The following is a 15,592-nucleotide window of genomic DNA, read 5'->3' as shown; positions in this document are numbered from 1 at the left end:
CGAGGTATTAAGGGAGATGCTGTACTCGTATGTCATAGTATATCTGGATGACGTCCTGATTTATTCTAAAGATCTGGAATCCCACCGATAGCATGTCAAACAAGTGCTGCTGGTCTTGAAGGATTATAACTTATACACCAAGCTCGAGAAGTGTATGTTCGAGTGTGAATCACTTCCGTTCCTGTGATATATAGTGTCATCTACCGGATTTCAGATGGACCCAGAGAAAGTGTCAGCAATTTCCAACTGGCCCTGTCCCACAGGAATAAAAGCTTTACAGCGGTTCCTAGGATTTGCCAATTTCTATAGACATTTCATCCCTCACTATTCACAGAAAGTAGCACCTCTTACTGCGTTGACCCAGAAAGGGGTGGATGCTAAAGTATGGCCTGAAGCAGCCTGTTGGGCCTTTGAAGACTTAAAGCAAGCCTTTCTGAGGGACACTTGCTTGTATCACCCAGATCCTCAACGCCCCTTTTTTGTAGAGGTGGATGCCTCTAGCATCGCAGTGGGAGCCATACTCAGCCAGCACTCAGAATTGGGTCAGCTACTCCCATGTTCGTATTTCTCCAAGAAATTCTCTCCAGCCAAATGCAATTACAGGATAAGGGATAAGGAACTCCTGGCAATCAAGCTTGCATTTGAGGAATGGAGGCAGTGGCTGGGAGGGGCAGTCCATCCAGTCACAGTTTACACAGACCACAAGAACCTTGAATTCCTGTCTCAAGCTTAGCGATTAAACCCCAGACAAGCCAGATGGTCTCTCTTTTTTAACCGATTTGACTTTACTCTTCGCTATCGTCCAGCATCAAAGAATATATGTGCAGATGCCTTATCTCGAACCTCTGACATAGAGGCAGGGCCGCCATCAGGGCAGTATTCTTGGGCCTGCAGTATGGGGCCCCAGGATCTACTGCCACATATGGGGGCCCGCAGCCGCCAGGCGGCAGGTGCGCTTGGGGGATGTATTAGTTCATGGCAAAGAGGCCCACTGAGGCTCTCTCCGACAGTCTGTCGCCCAGGGGCCTACTGAAACCTGGAGCCGGCCCTGGGTGCGGGCCCCAGAGAAGGGAGAGAATCAATGCTATGCGTGTCTTTTAGACACACATAGCATTGATTTACAGAGCACCACAGACAGAGACTCGTCCGCACGCTCTGTCCTGCCAGCGTTCACTGTCTGACGCGGCTGTGACGTCACCGCCGCGTCAGACAGTATGCGCCGGCAAAGCGCGCGGGCCGTCGCTGTCTGCTTGCTAGCTGGAGGCCGAGGAGCCGCGGAGTCCCCGGAGCGCAAAGGGTAAGTAACAAGTTTGTTTTGCCGGTGCATTATCTATTTATTACTGGGGGGGACGTCTGGTGCATTATCTATTTATTACTGGGGGGAGCTGGTGCATTATCTATTTATTACTGGGGGGACGTCTGGTGTATTATCTATTTATTACTGGGGGGCTGGTGCATTATCTATTTATTAGTGTGAACTAGGCCTAACAAGTCAACCGCTGAATGAATGGCCACATGAGGGAGGGTTTACATTGAATTTTCGGCTTCCGTAATCAAGCACATAATGTGTATGATCGGGAAGGCCCAAAGCATAGTAAGACAGTTTTTTATGTGCGAGAAGCACTTTTTTTCTCTTTTCTTGATTAAATGCATTTTTTTATTATAAGCAGCAGCTACTAAAATGATTTTGCAACAGACTTTCTTTGTTACATAGAACACAGTTGGAACACGGCCTTATACATAGTAAGCAGTTTATCATAGACCTTGATTACTAGCAAATGTTCATTATTTGTCTCTAGTAAATTCTGATAACCCCAAAGAATGTACCATCACAAATCTGGCTCTCAAAAACGGAAGCAGAAAAGAGAGTGTAAAGAAGAAGAGGAAAAGTTGAAGAAAAAAAAACTCATACAACAGTACTTTCAAAAGCCACAAAGTGACAGGGGAGATGAAGTTCAGGAAATGCAAACAGAAGCTTCTCATGAAACAGTTGAGCCGACTACTTCATCCTGTCAGGTAGCTGCACCTGTGAGCATTTCTTCAGTGATAGAAGAGGCTGAAACATTGTGTAGTATGCCACCATGTGCAGTATCAGAAGACGATGCAGACACACGGTCCTGCACCTCGTCACCGAAAAGACCTGTCATTATAGATGAAGATTCGTCTTCAGACCAAATTGTGACATCCCGTGTTTGTACAGAGGTGGAAGAAGAAACACCTTCCTGCACAAATGCAAGTTCCTACCCTGAGAATGACGATGTTGCCCTAAACACAACTTCAATAGAACAGTCACACGAGGAAGAAATTGACTGGAAAGACCCAGCACTATGGCCAGATGTCCTCAAAGACAAAGAAAGAGAGAAGATTGTCCTTTCTGGACTTTTCAATGTCGAGCAATTAAAGAATATGGCACAATCACTACCTAAAGATGCTGACACTCGTTCTTTCAGTGATTTTCTTCTATATGCCAAGTCATCAAATGGACGTGAGAAGATTTTAAGAGATTGGCTGAGATGGAGTCCAAGCAATAAAGTACTGTATTGTGTAACTTGCATGGCATTTACTAATGACTCTATATGTAAAACAGGAAGCATGCTTAGTAGGAAGGATGGTTTTGATCCATCGAAGCACAAGTGGCATCGGTTGTACATAAAGTTGCCAGAGCATGAACACTCTTCACAGCACAGAAGGAACTACTGGAGGTGGAGAACACTTCAAAATTCTATAGGTGGTCATGGTGTTGACTATGAGATTCAAATAAATTTGTCGAAGGAAGCCGATAAGTTTATAGCTCTTTTAGAAAGACTTCTGGATGTCACATTGCATCTGGCTTCAAGAAACATGGCGTTCAGAGGAAGTTCTCAAAGAATTGGAGAAATCCATAATGGCAATTTTTTGGGAACTTTGGAAATCTTGGCAAGATATGATAATTTACTGAGAGAGCATTTGGAAAAAGTCAAAGCTAGTCAGGAAAAGGGAAAGAAACTTTCAGCTCATTATCTGTCTTGGGCCACACAAAACGAATTCATTAATATTTGTGGAAAACATGTCCTGAATTCTATATTGTCAGAAAGGAAAGAAGCAATATACTTTTCAATAATATGTGATTCTACACCTGATTCTTCACATACGGAACAGAATGCAATCGTTTTACGATACGTTTACAGAAAGCCCCAAGATGGAAAATGGAACATTCGGGAAAGATTCATTGAATTTTTTGATTTTTTTCAGAAGACTGGAAAAGAAATTGCAGACATGATCATGTTTAGGTTGAATGAACATGCCATTGACCTTAAAGACTGCAGAGGACAGGGATATGACAATGGTGCCAACATGTCTGGCAGAATTAAAGGTGTAAGAGCCAAAATCCAGGAGACATACCCAACAGCTATTTGTTGTCCCTGTGCTGCACATTCTTTAAACCTTGTGGGAGTGCATGCAGCCGCAAGCTGCCCTGAAATGAAGACCTTTTTTGGAAGTGTTAACAGGTTATATGTTCTGTTCAGTAGCAGCCCTGCAAGATGGAACACATTGATTGAAGAAGTTGGAAGGTCCCTGCATGGTTTAAGTGACACTCGGTGGAGTTCAAGAATAGAGGCTGTACGTCCAATTGCGCAGAATCTGCCAAGCATTTTAAAGGCTCTGGAAAAAGTTCTTGCATCCAGAAAACTCACAAATGATGCGCATTCAGATGCCCAAGGTCTATATGACTATTTTTTATCCTTTCGGGCAGTGGTTTTAGCAACATTCTGGGTAAAAGTGCTTACCAGCTTCGAGGAGAGAAACAAAATACTTCAATCAAGGTCTATTTCTATGGAAATTGGTGTCGCTAACATTAAAGCTCTCTCTGAAGAGATGAAACTGCTTCGAGAAAAGTGGCCTGTTTTACTTTCTGAAGCTAAAGCTGTGGCAGATTGCATGGAGATTCTCAAGGAACTACTGAACCCTCAACAATTGCGGCAAATAAAGTCAAGGCATCATGATGCAATAGATCCTGAAGATCATTTTAAAGCTAATGTCTTCCTTGTGGCAATGGACACAATAATTTCTGACCTTCATCAACGCTTCCAGTCTATGGAGGAAGTCTGCAAGCTATTTTCTCCAATCTTAAAAGTGAGAACAATGAGTGAAGAAGATCTGATGGCATCGACTGAGGAATTGATCTCAGCATACCCTGAAGATTTTACATCATCTTTACTCAGTGAGCTGCAACATCTTCGGAAAGTGTACGAAGCTACATTTCCAGAAGACATGGGTCCCTTAGATTTGCTTAACTCAATCTACAAACTAGAGCTTCAAGGAATATTTGGAGAGGTGTGTATTGCTCTTCGGATTTTCACCACCCTCCCACTTTCAGTGGCGGAAGGAGAGAGGGCATTTAGCAAACTTTCATCAATCAAGAACTATCTGCGTTCTACAATGAGTGAACAACGTCTAAACGGCCTGGCAATTCTCTCTATTGAGCATGAGCTTGCCAGACAACTCAGTTACAAAGACTTAATTAAAGATTTTGCAAATCAGAAAGTAAGAAGACTGATTGCTTCATAAACCTGAATTTGCTGTTATTTCCACTATGAGTCGAGATGGACACAATTCAGTACTCACACTGAACTGCTTTATTGGATAGAACCCACTGGATTTCTCAGATACTGTGCATTTATCTAAGTGATTTGAGTTTGTTGACTTGTTTTTATTTTTTTACACCTATGGTGGAGTTTACACATAGGTATAAACATTGTTGCATATACTTTATCCACTGAATGCTTGTGGCCCAGACATTTTGGCTGTATGGGGCCTCAAAATTCCTGATGGCGGCCCTGCATAGAGGAGGAGGAAGAGAGCCCTCAGTACATTCTGGATCCCTCCAAGGTTTGCCTGGCAGCTGTAGCTGTCAGTTCACATGAAAGGACTATAGTTCCTAAACGTCTGCGGAAGAGGGTCCTAAGCTGGGCCCATGATTCCCTGACCGGCGGCTATGCCGGACGAGTCAGGACACTAGATTTACTGAACCACTACTACTGGTGGCCCAACTTGAGACAGGATGTTCTAGCCTATGTGAGTTCCTGTCCCACATGTGCCAAACAGAAACCACGAATTGAGTCTCCCTGGGGCCTATTGCAGCCACTACCAGTCCCTACGGAGCCCTGGATCCATATCGCCACAAACTTTGTGGTTGATTTACCATCATCCAAGGGGAAGACCGTGATTTGGGTTACCGTAGACCGCTTTTTTAAGATGGCTCATTTTGTGCCATTAACCGAACTGCCATTGGCTCCAGAACTAGCCCTACTGATTTCACAACACATCTTCCGTATCCATGGCCTTCCGCAGGACATAGTGTCAGATCGAGGACCACAATTTACAGCCTGGTACTGGAAGGCTTTATGTAGGAAGATTGAAGTGCAGCTCAGTTTCTCTACAGCATTTCACCCTCAAAGCAACGGTCAAACAGAGCATATGAATCGTTCCCTAAAGACATTTCTTTGGGCTTTTGTAAATGATAAGCAAGAAAATTGGGTGGAACTGCTACCCTGGGCTGAGTTTTCCTATAATAACCAAATTCACTCTGCTACTGGGAAATCTCCCTTCCAAGCGGTATATGGAAAACAACTTAAGCCCCCGCTGACTTTGTCCATATCTGTATCCTCGCCAGCAGCGCAATTATCAGCTCAGCAGTTACAAGGACTCTGGAATTCCATTAAAAGTAAACTCACTTCTGCAGCCAAAACTGCTAAGAAGCATGCTGATTGGCATCGTTGACCAGCATCAATATTCCTTCCTGGTGACCGAGTCTGGCTCAGCACGAGGAATATCCATCTTAAACTGCCTTCTAAGAAGTTAGCACCTAAATATTGTGGTCCTTTCCGAGTGGCAGAACAAATTGGGATGGTGTCTTATCGCTTACGCTTACCTACCACGTTAAGCATCCACAATGTATTCCATGTTTCTCTCCTCAAACTGGTGATTCTCTCTCGGTTTCATCATAAGCCGCCTGATGGAGCGGTATCTCCTGCTTCTGATGACTTTACATACCAAGTGTGTGAAGTCCTTAATGTTCACTTCTTCAATCTTTGCTGGGAGTATCTGCTGTCCTGGGAGGATTGTGGAGCTGAAGACAACACCTGGGAACCTGCTCGCAACATTCTAGATAAATCTCTATTGCGTCAGTTCCACCTGGACCATCCCAGTAAACCAGGTCCTTTGAAGAGGAGACACTGTTGTGGCCCCGGTCGCCCCTAGCAACCGGGACCTTGGCCACTTACCTCTGCTCCGGGCTGCACCGAGAGCCGATGGGTTCCGGGCCTTCTAGGCTGCATGGCAGCGGCGTCTCCACGAGGGAGATGCCGCCGAGGCCTGATGCTGACTCCGCCCCCTCTGTGCTACACGTGCACGCGAAGGAAGAACCTCTTAAAGCTCCAGCACCCGGATGTGCTGGACAGCCCCCTAAATGACGTCAGATGCCGGCAGAGTATTTAAGCCGGTGTCTAACTGCTAAACAATGCCTTGCAATGAGGTCTTTCCTTGGAGTGTCTAGTTGCCTTCCTGCTGATCCTGCCATCCATTCCTGCTGATCCTGCCTTCCACTCCTGCTGTTCCAGTTCCAGTTCTAGCTCCAGCTTCTGCTGATCCTCTCCCTCGGTGGGTTTTCTGGTTCTTGACCTCGGCTTGTTCCTGACGTTCCGTGCCTGCCACCTCCCTCGACCCCTGGATCTTCTTCTTGACTCGTCTCGCTGTTGTCTCCTAAGTCCCAGCAGTCTAGATCCCTACAGGCTCCTCCTGGGGGGGATCTTGGTCTTCCAGGGTGAAAACCTCGCTTCCATCACTAGTCTTATAGTAGTCACCTAAGTCCCAGTGGTCCGAATCCTTACAGGCTCCTCCTGGGGGGATCTCGGATCTCCAGGGTGAAGGCTTCTCCTGTGCTTCAGTCTTGGTTCCGCCTCCCGGCCTATCTTCTTCAGCGGAGCTCCCAGTTCCGCCAGGCCAGCCCAAGGGTCCAACTTCCAGTTCACAACAACAATCCTTGTCATATGATGTGGTAGTACGCTCCCCCCCACACACTTTTTCTTCTATGTTATCACTATCAAGGTTGCAGGCTTTTCTCTCTCATCTTCAACGGCAGGGGAGGAAGACCGATACTTCACGCATATCCAGCATAGCTCTCTGCTTCAATGGCAGGGGAGGAAGACCGCTACTTCACGCATATCCAGCATAGCTCTCTGCTTCAACGGAAGGGGGAATGAAGAAAAGTGGATCTATATACAGACAACAACCAACAAGGACTGAATTACATAGTCTGGGTAAACTAATAAGCATGGTTGTAGCTAGCTTAATGCTTCAGTTACTACCCCTAACTAATTAATCTAGATATTTCACTTAGATGCAGTTCCAACACTGCTCTCTACATTAATGGTGGGGGTGGAAGGGAAATAGAACCAAAAGGTTACTAAGAGCCAAGAGAAACAGATAAGTATGAGAATAAAAAAAAGTGTGAAGCTTGCTGGGCAGACTGGATGGGCCGTTTGGTCTTCTTCTGCCGTCATTTCTATGTTTCTATGTTTCTATATATTTCTATATAATCTTTTTTATTTCTCTTCTATATCTTTCTTCTTCATTTTGTGGTCTCTGCAGTACTGTTTATATTTGCTTGCTTGTACATTGATCAGTGGGGTGTTCCCATTTGTTACAAGCTGCTATTTACTATTTTCATTATGTGTTGATACATTTTTTTTGGTTTATATATTCCATCTTGTTCTTCAATAAAAACATTTGAACATTAAAAGTTACCTCCAGACATTACACCAATGTGGGCAGCTATGAAATTACCTCCTTAACATTAAATACTGATTCAGGAATGAAATACAAATTCAAACATAAAATGTAGGATCTTGATTATTTAATCAGTGGGCGGAATTAATCTATTTGTTTAAATTTTTAAATTCAATTGCATATTCAAAATAGCAAATCAGATTACACTATGTGTTTAGATGTTGCTTTACATCGTGAACTTCTTAAACATGAGAAAAAACCCTCTATATATTTGAAAACTAGTAACAACATAATTATTAATGTGTGAGTGTGTAAAACAGAGGTTGTATCACTCTGGATTACATTTTCAAAAGGGTTTTTTTCTTAAAATGAGCATATAAGTGCATAAGTGGTATGTGCTCACATATTTTAAAAATATCGAGAATATGCAGGTATTTTCCATTTTGCATACACATTTTTCCAGCAGGTGTTACGATCCTGCCCACGAGGAGCACGGGCAGGCTTCTCACCTTTCGCGGCTAGTTGGGCCGCTGATGCCTTTCCCTCCGCGGCAGTCATGCCGCTGTGTCCGGCCTCCTCCCCAGCTGCCTCTTGCCCTGTGCGGCAGAGACGACCCGCCGAGAGCTCTCCCTCGCGGTTGGGACCTCCACTGCCATTCCTCCCTTCCCCGACGTGTTGCAGCCGCTCCCGGGATCCTCAGCCGGCAGGGAAGCCGTCCCTACCCATGCCTACTATAGCCCGGGTCCTTGCCCGGCAGCGAGGCCGTCCCTGCCAGTGCCTGCATATTCCTACAGCCTTCCAGCAGCTGGGAGCCACTCCTGTAGCCTGCCATCTCTCCAGCTTCAGGGCAGGGCTGCTCCTCTACCTGCCTTGCTTCCTCGGGCCTTACATGTGGCTGAGGATGCCACCAGCTTCCAGCTCTCTCTTCTCCAGCTTCCTTAGGCACAGGCGCACGCTGCTCTACTGTTTTTCAAGGGCCAGCCAGGTGTGGCCCCCTGCTGACCCCTCCCTTGGCGTTGCCCTCTTCAGCCCTACAAAAGGGCTCAGCGACCATTCCAGCTTTGCCTTAGCAAGGAGTTGACACTCCTGGCATCCTGATGTCCTTCGCTCCTGGAGTCATCCTTGTTCTAGCACTTCTTCAAGGTCCTGTGTTTCCTGTTCTTCATTGGAGCTCCTTGTCTTGTCCTGATGTCCTGATCCAGTACTCTATATTCCAGTCCAGATGTTTGTTCTCCGTCCCTGATGCCCGTGATCCAGTCCAGTTATTGTTTCTCTTGATCCTGATGTCCGTGATCCTGACCAGTTATCCTGCAACCCTGGTTCCTCATTGCCACCCTTCCTGACATGCCATGTCGTGGTCGGCAACCAGCCCCACGGGCGGGCTGTGTAGGGCACTTCATGGTGCAATGCCTGCCTCAGTTCTGCAGCACAAGGCTCTGGGAGACCTCCTCTTGTATCCTTGTGTCTGGTCAATGGAGTCCCTTGTGCTTGCTCCGTCCATGCCAAAGACTCTGTCAGAACCTGTACCATCAGCGTGGTCCGTGACCAGCCACTGGCAGCTGAGTAGGGCGCACCTCGGTGCAGGCCTCTACAGCTTCTGAGCCATGTCCCTTTTCATTGCTCCACATCTTCTCTAGAGGCTCTTTGAATCCAGCATGGTCCGTGACCAGTCCTGTGGGTGGACTGTGTAGGGCAGCTGCGTTGCAGTCTCAACCCAGTTCTTACCTGAGTCTTCCGAATGCCTGGTAACTCGCCTGAGTCTTCTGAATGCTTTGTACCTCGTTCCTGAGTCTTTGTCTGTGCTTTCAAGTACCTTGCTCTTGATACTACAGTTCCTCGTACCCTTCCCACACTGGTCCCACTCCCACGGATGTAGGACAGGGTGGTCCGTGTCCAGACCATAGCACTGGCTGTGTAGGGCGCCCTGAGGGATCGTGCCAATGTCCTCATACCTGAGTCCTCGTCTGTGCATCCAAGTACCTCGTACCTGAGTCCTCGTCTGTGCATCCAAGTACCTCGTACCTGAGTCCTCATCTGTGCATCCAAGTACCTCATTCCTGAGTCCTCATCTGTGCATCCAAGTACCTCGTTCCTGAGTCTCATCTGTGCATCCAAGTACCTGAGTCTCATCTGATTCTCCATGTTCCGGTCTTCGCTACCCTGACCTCCATCTGGCCTGCTGCTTCTTGCCGTACCCTGCGGCAGGTCCGAAAGGGCTTGGAACGGTCGGAGGACTGTTCATAAGATCACCATTGCGTTGCTGGTCTTCTGAAGCGTGCAGGTCCGGAGGAGGGTCAGTATCTCCAGTCATCTGTCCAGTCCAACCTTGCTCCTGTCCAGCCCATGCTTGGGCATGCCTCGCCTACCACGGCACCACTTCGGAGTTCCTCTGGGGTCGAGCCGTGGCCCAAGGACACACATCTCCTGGTAAGCAGACCTTTCTCCTAGCACTCCCCAACAGCAGGTTCCAAGGCATGGTTCAAAAGTACCGGCGGTAGTTACTATATTGTAAGAGATGCACATGCATACATATACTAAACTTATTTGTACACTTTTACCCTTGCTATCTGTCTCATGCAAATAAAATCGGACTTCTCTTTGTTGCAGATGGCTGGGAGGTCAGAGTGAAGCTATGTTGGTGGTAGTGTGTGTGTGTGGGGTGGGGGGTTTCAGGGTGAAGAGGGTTTAGGAAAATGGGAGACAGACTGGGGGAACTGGTAGTGGCATCAGCTAACTGGTGATTTCAAGTATGCTTGCAAATAACTATTTTTAAAATTATATATATGCATACATTAAAAAATATTTGCCTTTGCATATATATGGAAGTTATTATAGATACACATTGGTCCAGATTTTCAGAGGATTTAAGCGCATAACTGGCCATACACGCGCCGGTCCTATTTTAAAAAGGACCGGCGGAGCACATAAAGCCCCGGGACACGTGGGGGCGAGGTGGGGGTGGTCCAGGGGCGGGGAGGGGGCAGGGCCAGAGGCCAGCAACATAGCGGCCATTTCCTCTGTGTTGAGGGATCGTGGGACGGCAGTCAGTCGGTGCACGCAACTTGCGCTTGCCCATAGGCAGGCGCAGAAGTTAAAACAAAAACTTTGGGGGCGGTTTGAGTAGGGCTGGGAGGGGAAAGGTTAGGGGAAGGGGTGGAAGGTCAGGTTAGAGGGAAGGGAAGTTCCCTCACAGGGGGAAGGCAGCATGGCTCAGCACACGCAAGATGCACAATTGTGCACCCCCTTGCGCGTGCTGATTTTATAACTTGCACGCCTGCACGCGCAAGTTATAAAATCGGATGTACGTGTTTGAATGCCGGGTAGCACTATCACAGCTTTTTAAAATCTACCCCATTATATTTTTTTATCCACCTAAATTATACAGGAGTATATTTATACAATAGGTAGAGAAAGTAAGTGCTTTCTTGCATTGGAAATATTTGCACATACTGAAACATACATGTAGTCATTGGGAGCAGAGCTGTGCAGTATTTTGTAAACCGTGCAGCTCCCACTGTTTATAAAATACCAGCATTAATCTCTCCTTATCCACTTATGCTCCCAAAAGCTGTACTGGATAGGCTTGAACATTTGATTCCCTTAAACTGTGACTGTGCAGCTGTCTCCCTATGACTGTGAAGAGTGTAAATCCTTGACTGTGACACTGAAGCAATAAATCGTCAAATATCTCTTACCCTGTGATTGATACCCTGGGTAATTTTGAAGGTCATTTCCATGGGTAAGATATTGCTTTTCCTGTGGAAGTGGAATCTTATATAATTGAAAGTCCATTATGCAGACAGCTTTATATTTATTTATTTATTTTATTTTATTTTATTCTTTTTAATATACCGATGCTCAAGACCAGGTCTTATCGTACCGGTTTACAATAAACTAAGGGGGGGGGGGGTGTAAGCCAGTTAACACTGAGAGCGAAAAAGTTACATTACAACAGGGAAAGTGGAACAAGGATGTTAGAAAAAAAAGGGATAGATTAACAATTTCTAACTGTGAGCAGAGAACAGTTGCTTACATGGTAAACTTATATACAATTTAAACAGAGGAGTCAATTGGGCGCGTTATATAAGAGCGTAGTTAGCAGGAAACAGTTCCTTTGTGGGGTGGGAAGAGGACGCGACCGTGGGGTGTTGGTCCGTGAGAGTTATGATAGGTCTTCTTCAGGGATATGCTTGAGGGAACAGCCATGTTTTTAATTTTTTTCTGAATGTGATATGACAATGTTCCTGGCGGAGATCTGGCGGGAGAGAATTCCAGTGATGCGGACCAGCAGTTGATAGTGCTCATTTTACAATGGAGTGGTGTATAGCAGATTTGTTCGGTGGGACCTGGAGTGCATCTCTGTATGCCAATCTGGTGGGTCTAGTAGAGGAATGTGGTTTGATGGGTATGGTGAGTTGGAGAGAGGATTGCTGAAATATGGTTTTGTGAATGATGGCCAGTGTCTTGAAGAGAATTCTGTAGTGGATGGGTAGCCAGTGAAGTATTTTTAGAATCGGTGTGATGTGGTCCATACGGCGAGAGTTTGTAAGGATCCTGGCTGCTGCATTTTGCAGCATCTGAAGAGGTTTGGTTTAAGAGGCCGGGAGACCAAGCAGCAGCGCATCACAATAATCAGTCTTTGAGAATAGTATGGCTTGAAGAACCGAGCGGTAGTCATGGAAGTGTAGGAGAGGTCTTAACTGTTTTAGAACCTGTAGTTTGTAAAAGCCTTCATTAGTGGTGTGGTTAACACATTTTTTAAGGTTCATTCTGGAGTCTAGGATGGCACCAAGGTCTCTCACTTGATTTACTAATGGAATATTTGTAGTGTTGGCTAGTGTGTTGTTATCGTTGGGGGAGATGACCAGCAGTTCAGTCTTGGACGTATTGAGAACGAGGCTGAGGCTTGTGAGAAGGAGGTTGATAGCGTGAAGGCAGCTATTCCAATAGTTTAGAGTGTCGGAGATGGGATCCTTGATGGGGATTAGGATCTGCACGTCGTCTGCATAAATGAAATAGGTGAGTTTGAGGTTATTGAGTAGTTGGCATAGGGGGAGAAGATATATGTTGAACAGGGTCGGAGAGAGCGAGGAACCCTGGGGAACTCCTTGCTTGGCCGCTACAGGGGGAGACTCTTTGTTGATTATTTTTACTTTGTAATACCTGTCGCTTAGAAAGGATTTTAACCAGAGGAGTGCAGAACCAGAGATGCCAATTTCCATCAGACGATTAATGAGGATTGTGTGGTTAACTGTGTCGAATGCTGCCTAGATGTCTAGCAGGGCCAGCAGGTATGACTGACCTTTGTCGAGGCCCATCAGGATGTTGTCGGTTAATGAGAGTAGAAGAGATTCTGTGTTTCTGCGTTTCCTGAATCCGAATTGTGAAGGGAAAAGAATGTTGTGGGAGTCAAGGTAGTCTGTAAGTCGAGTATTGACAAGTTTTTCCATTATCTTGGCTATGAAAGGTAGGTTGGCAATGGGGCGGAAATTTATGGGGTTGGATGGGTCCAGGTTAGGTTTTTTTAGTAATGGTTTCAGAGAAGCTGTTTTTAAGGCATCCGGGACTGTTCCGTGAATGAAGGAACGGTTTATGATGTCGGCCAGGAGTTTGGCGATGGTGTTTGGGATTGTGAGAAGGAATTTGGTCGGAATTTGGTCTATTGGGTATATATGGATATGTCCTGTTCATGCGTGGACTGAGCAGGGTTTTTATCACTGAAAAATTACCCCAAAATGTACCTTTTATTATGTAAAATAGAGAAAAAAATTTGCTGCTTGCCATGGCAGACATATTTTGCAAATATACTGCCACAGCTGTTCTGATGTATTACTTCATTATTTCTGGGAATATATTGTGATATTTTATTTTAATCTCAGTGATGCTTACTTTCCCTTGTTCTGTCTCTTTTTTTCTCCCTTCAGAATCCCAAGGAGCACAAATGCAGGGAAATTGCAGCCGTGTGACAGAATTCCTGCTTCTGGGGTTCTCAGAGTTCCCAGAGCTGCAGCTCCCTCTCTTCACTCTCTTCTCTCTCCTCTACCTGATGGCCGTGCTGGGGAACCTCCTCATTATCTGCATAGTATGCGCCGATCATCACCTGCACACCCCTATGTATTTCTTCTTGACCAACTTGTCTACCTTAGATATCTGCTCTTTGACTTTTGTTGTTCCAAAACTGCTGGCAATGCTCCTCATGGACAGCAATATCATATCTTTTGAGGAATGCCGTCTGCAGATGTACTGCTATATGATGTGTGTGGCTACAGAATTTACACTTCTCACTGCCATGGCGTATGATCGTTATGTTGCAATATGCAATCCCCTGCGTTACACCATCATCATGAGCAAGAGACCCTGTGCTCTTCTGGCAGCTGTCACATGGACAATAGGTTTAATAGTCCCATTGCCACCCTTTATGGTTACAGCCCAGTTTTCTTTCTGTGACTCCAATGAAATCAATCATTTCTTCTGTGAACTCTCAGCAGTGGTGGAACTTTCCTGCACAGATACGTCTGTCATTTATACTATTACTTTAGCAGAAGGCACATTTGTAGTCATCATCCCTTTTCTGCTAACCCTGACATCCTATGTGTTCATCATCTCCACCATACTAAAAATCCGTTCTACAGAGGGGAAAAGCAAGGCCTTCTCCACCTGCTCCTCCCACCTCACAGTCATCATTCTCTTATATGGGACTTTGCTAGGAGTCTATATGCAGCCCAAGACAGGGGACTCTATGAATTCAAGCAAACTGCCTACCACATTGTGTGTTGTCATTCTCCCATTGTTAAACCCTTTGATTTATAGCTTGAGGAGCAAAGAGTTAAAAGTGGCACTCAAAAAAGTCATCAAAAGAAAACCATCATTTGTGAGACACTAAACAGTTTTGCTTTTTCTAGTAAAAGTCTTTAGTGAATCCCTAAGAGATGGAAGGACAGATGATAGAACCCTTTGCCCAGCAAAACTTCAGTTTACCTTAGTACAGCTGAAAAGTTTGTCTGACGTCCACAGCGCACAAACTTTAATCTGCACTAAAAAGGACCAATCCTGGGGGAGTATTTAGGTCAGGGGAGTAAAACAGTGCAAGTCATTGATGTGTTCAAAATCTTAGAAGCAATTATCTGCCCCCATTGTCAGCAATAGAAGAAGCAGGGACAGCACTTGGCTGCTTGCACGTTTCACTTTGAAAATTATCCTACAGTCGAAGCGGCCTCTTGCTTCAGTACTGATGCAGGCTGTTTGAAAAAAGCCCAGAAATCTCTGTTTTCTCCAGCTGGTTCTGTGAATCCATTTTACAGAATATTCACAGCCTGGGGCACACTTAAAATATTTTATTTGTGAGATTTTTGAAAAATATTTCCAGGTCTATTCTCCCTCCTTCCCCCCTCAAAAGAAAATTATTTTTTCTCAATGCCTTGAGTAACCTGAAAACATTTTACAGCATAGCAAAGATATGGGATACACAGTGCTAAAACTTAATGGGATTACATTTCAAAAGGATCTTCTAGGAGAATCTACCTGCAGGAAGCCTGATACTGGCCCCAGTGTCAAATGGAAGAAAAACTCCATAAAATGGCCTATTAGAGAGTATTAATGGAACAGATTTTGGGTGTGCTTGAGACAGATATGGAGTGCAGTGGAAGGAAAAAGACTGAGAATAAAGGTTAAGTGATAGGGGGGAGTTTGTGTTTGTTTATGGAAACATGTACGCGCATCTACCCAAAGTGAATTAATCTCAACTAGGCAGGCAGGCTGGGCCAGTTTGGTATTTATCTGTTGTCATTTACTCTATCACTGCTGATGTTGCCTTGTCAAATCCAGA

At 45.4% G+C, this 15,592-nt stretch overlaps 2 protein-coding genes across 2 annotated transcripts in view; both read left to right on the top strand.

The window, feature by feature from the left end:
- Nucleotides 1-15,592, top strand: part of LOC115078637 (olfactory receptor 8G1-like) — a 24,003-nt gene extending 8,411 nt beyond the window's left edge. Inside the window, exon 2 of the mRNA XM_029581579.1 lies at nt 13,692-15,592. Coding sequence (XP_029437439.1) covers nt 13,709-14,650 — 942 coding nt within the window. The 5' untranslated portion in view covers nt 13,692-13,708 and the 3' untranslated portion in view covers nt 14,651-15,592. The remainder of the gene's footprint in view (nt 1-13,691) is intronic.
- LOC115077776 (zinc finger MYM-type protein 1-like) lies at nt 1,822-4,548 on the top strand. The gene has a single exon (XM_029580062.1). It carries the CDS (start codon nt 1,822-1,824, stop codon nt 4,546-4,548), a length of 2,727 nt encoding a protein of 908 aa, XP_029435922.1.

The sequence above is a fragment of the Rhinatrema bivittatum genome, chromosome 16 (genome assembly GCF_901001135.1).
Source record: "Rhinatrema bivittatum chromosome 16, aRhiBiv1.1, whole genome shotgun sequence".
Lineage (NCBI taxonomy): Eukaryota > Metazoa > Chordata > Amphibia > Gymnophiona > Rhinatrematidae > Rhinatrema > Rhinatrema bivittatum.
The sequence above is the reverse complement of the archived record's forward strand: the minus strand, read 5'-3'. Positions and strand labels throughout refer to the sequence as shown.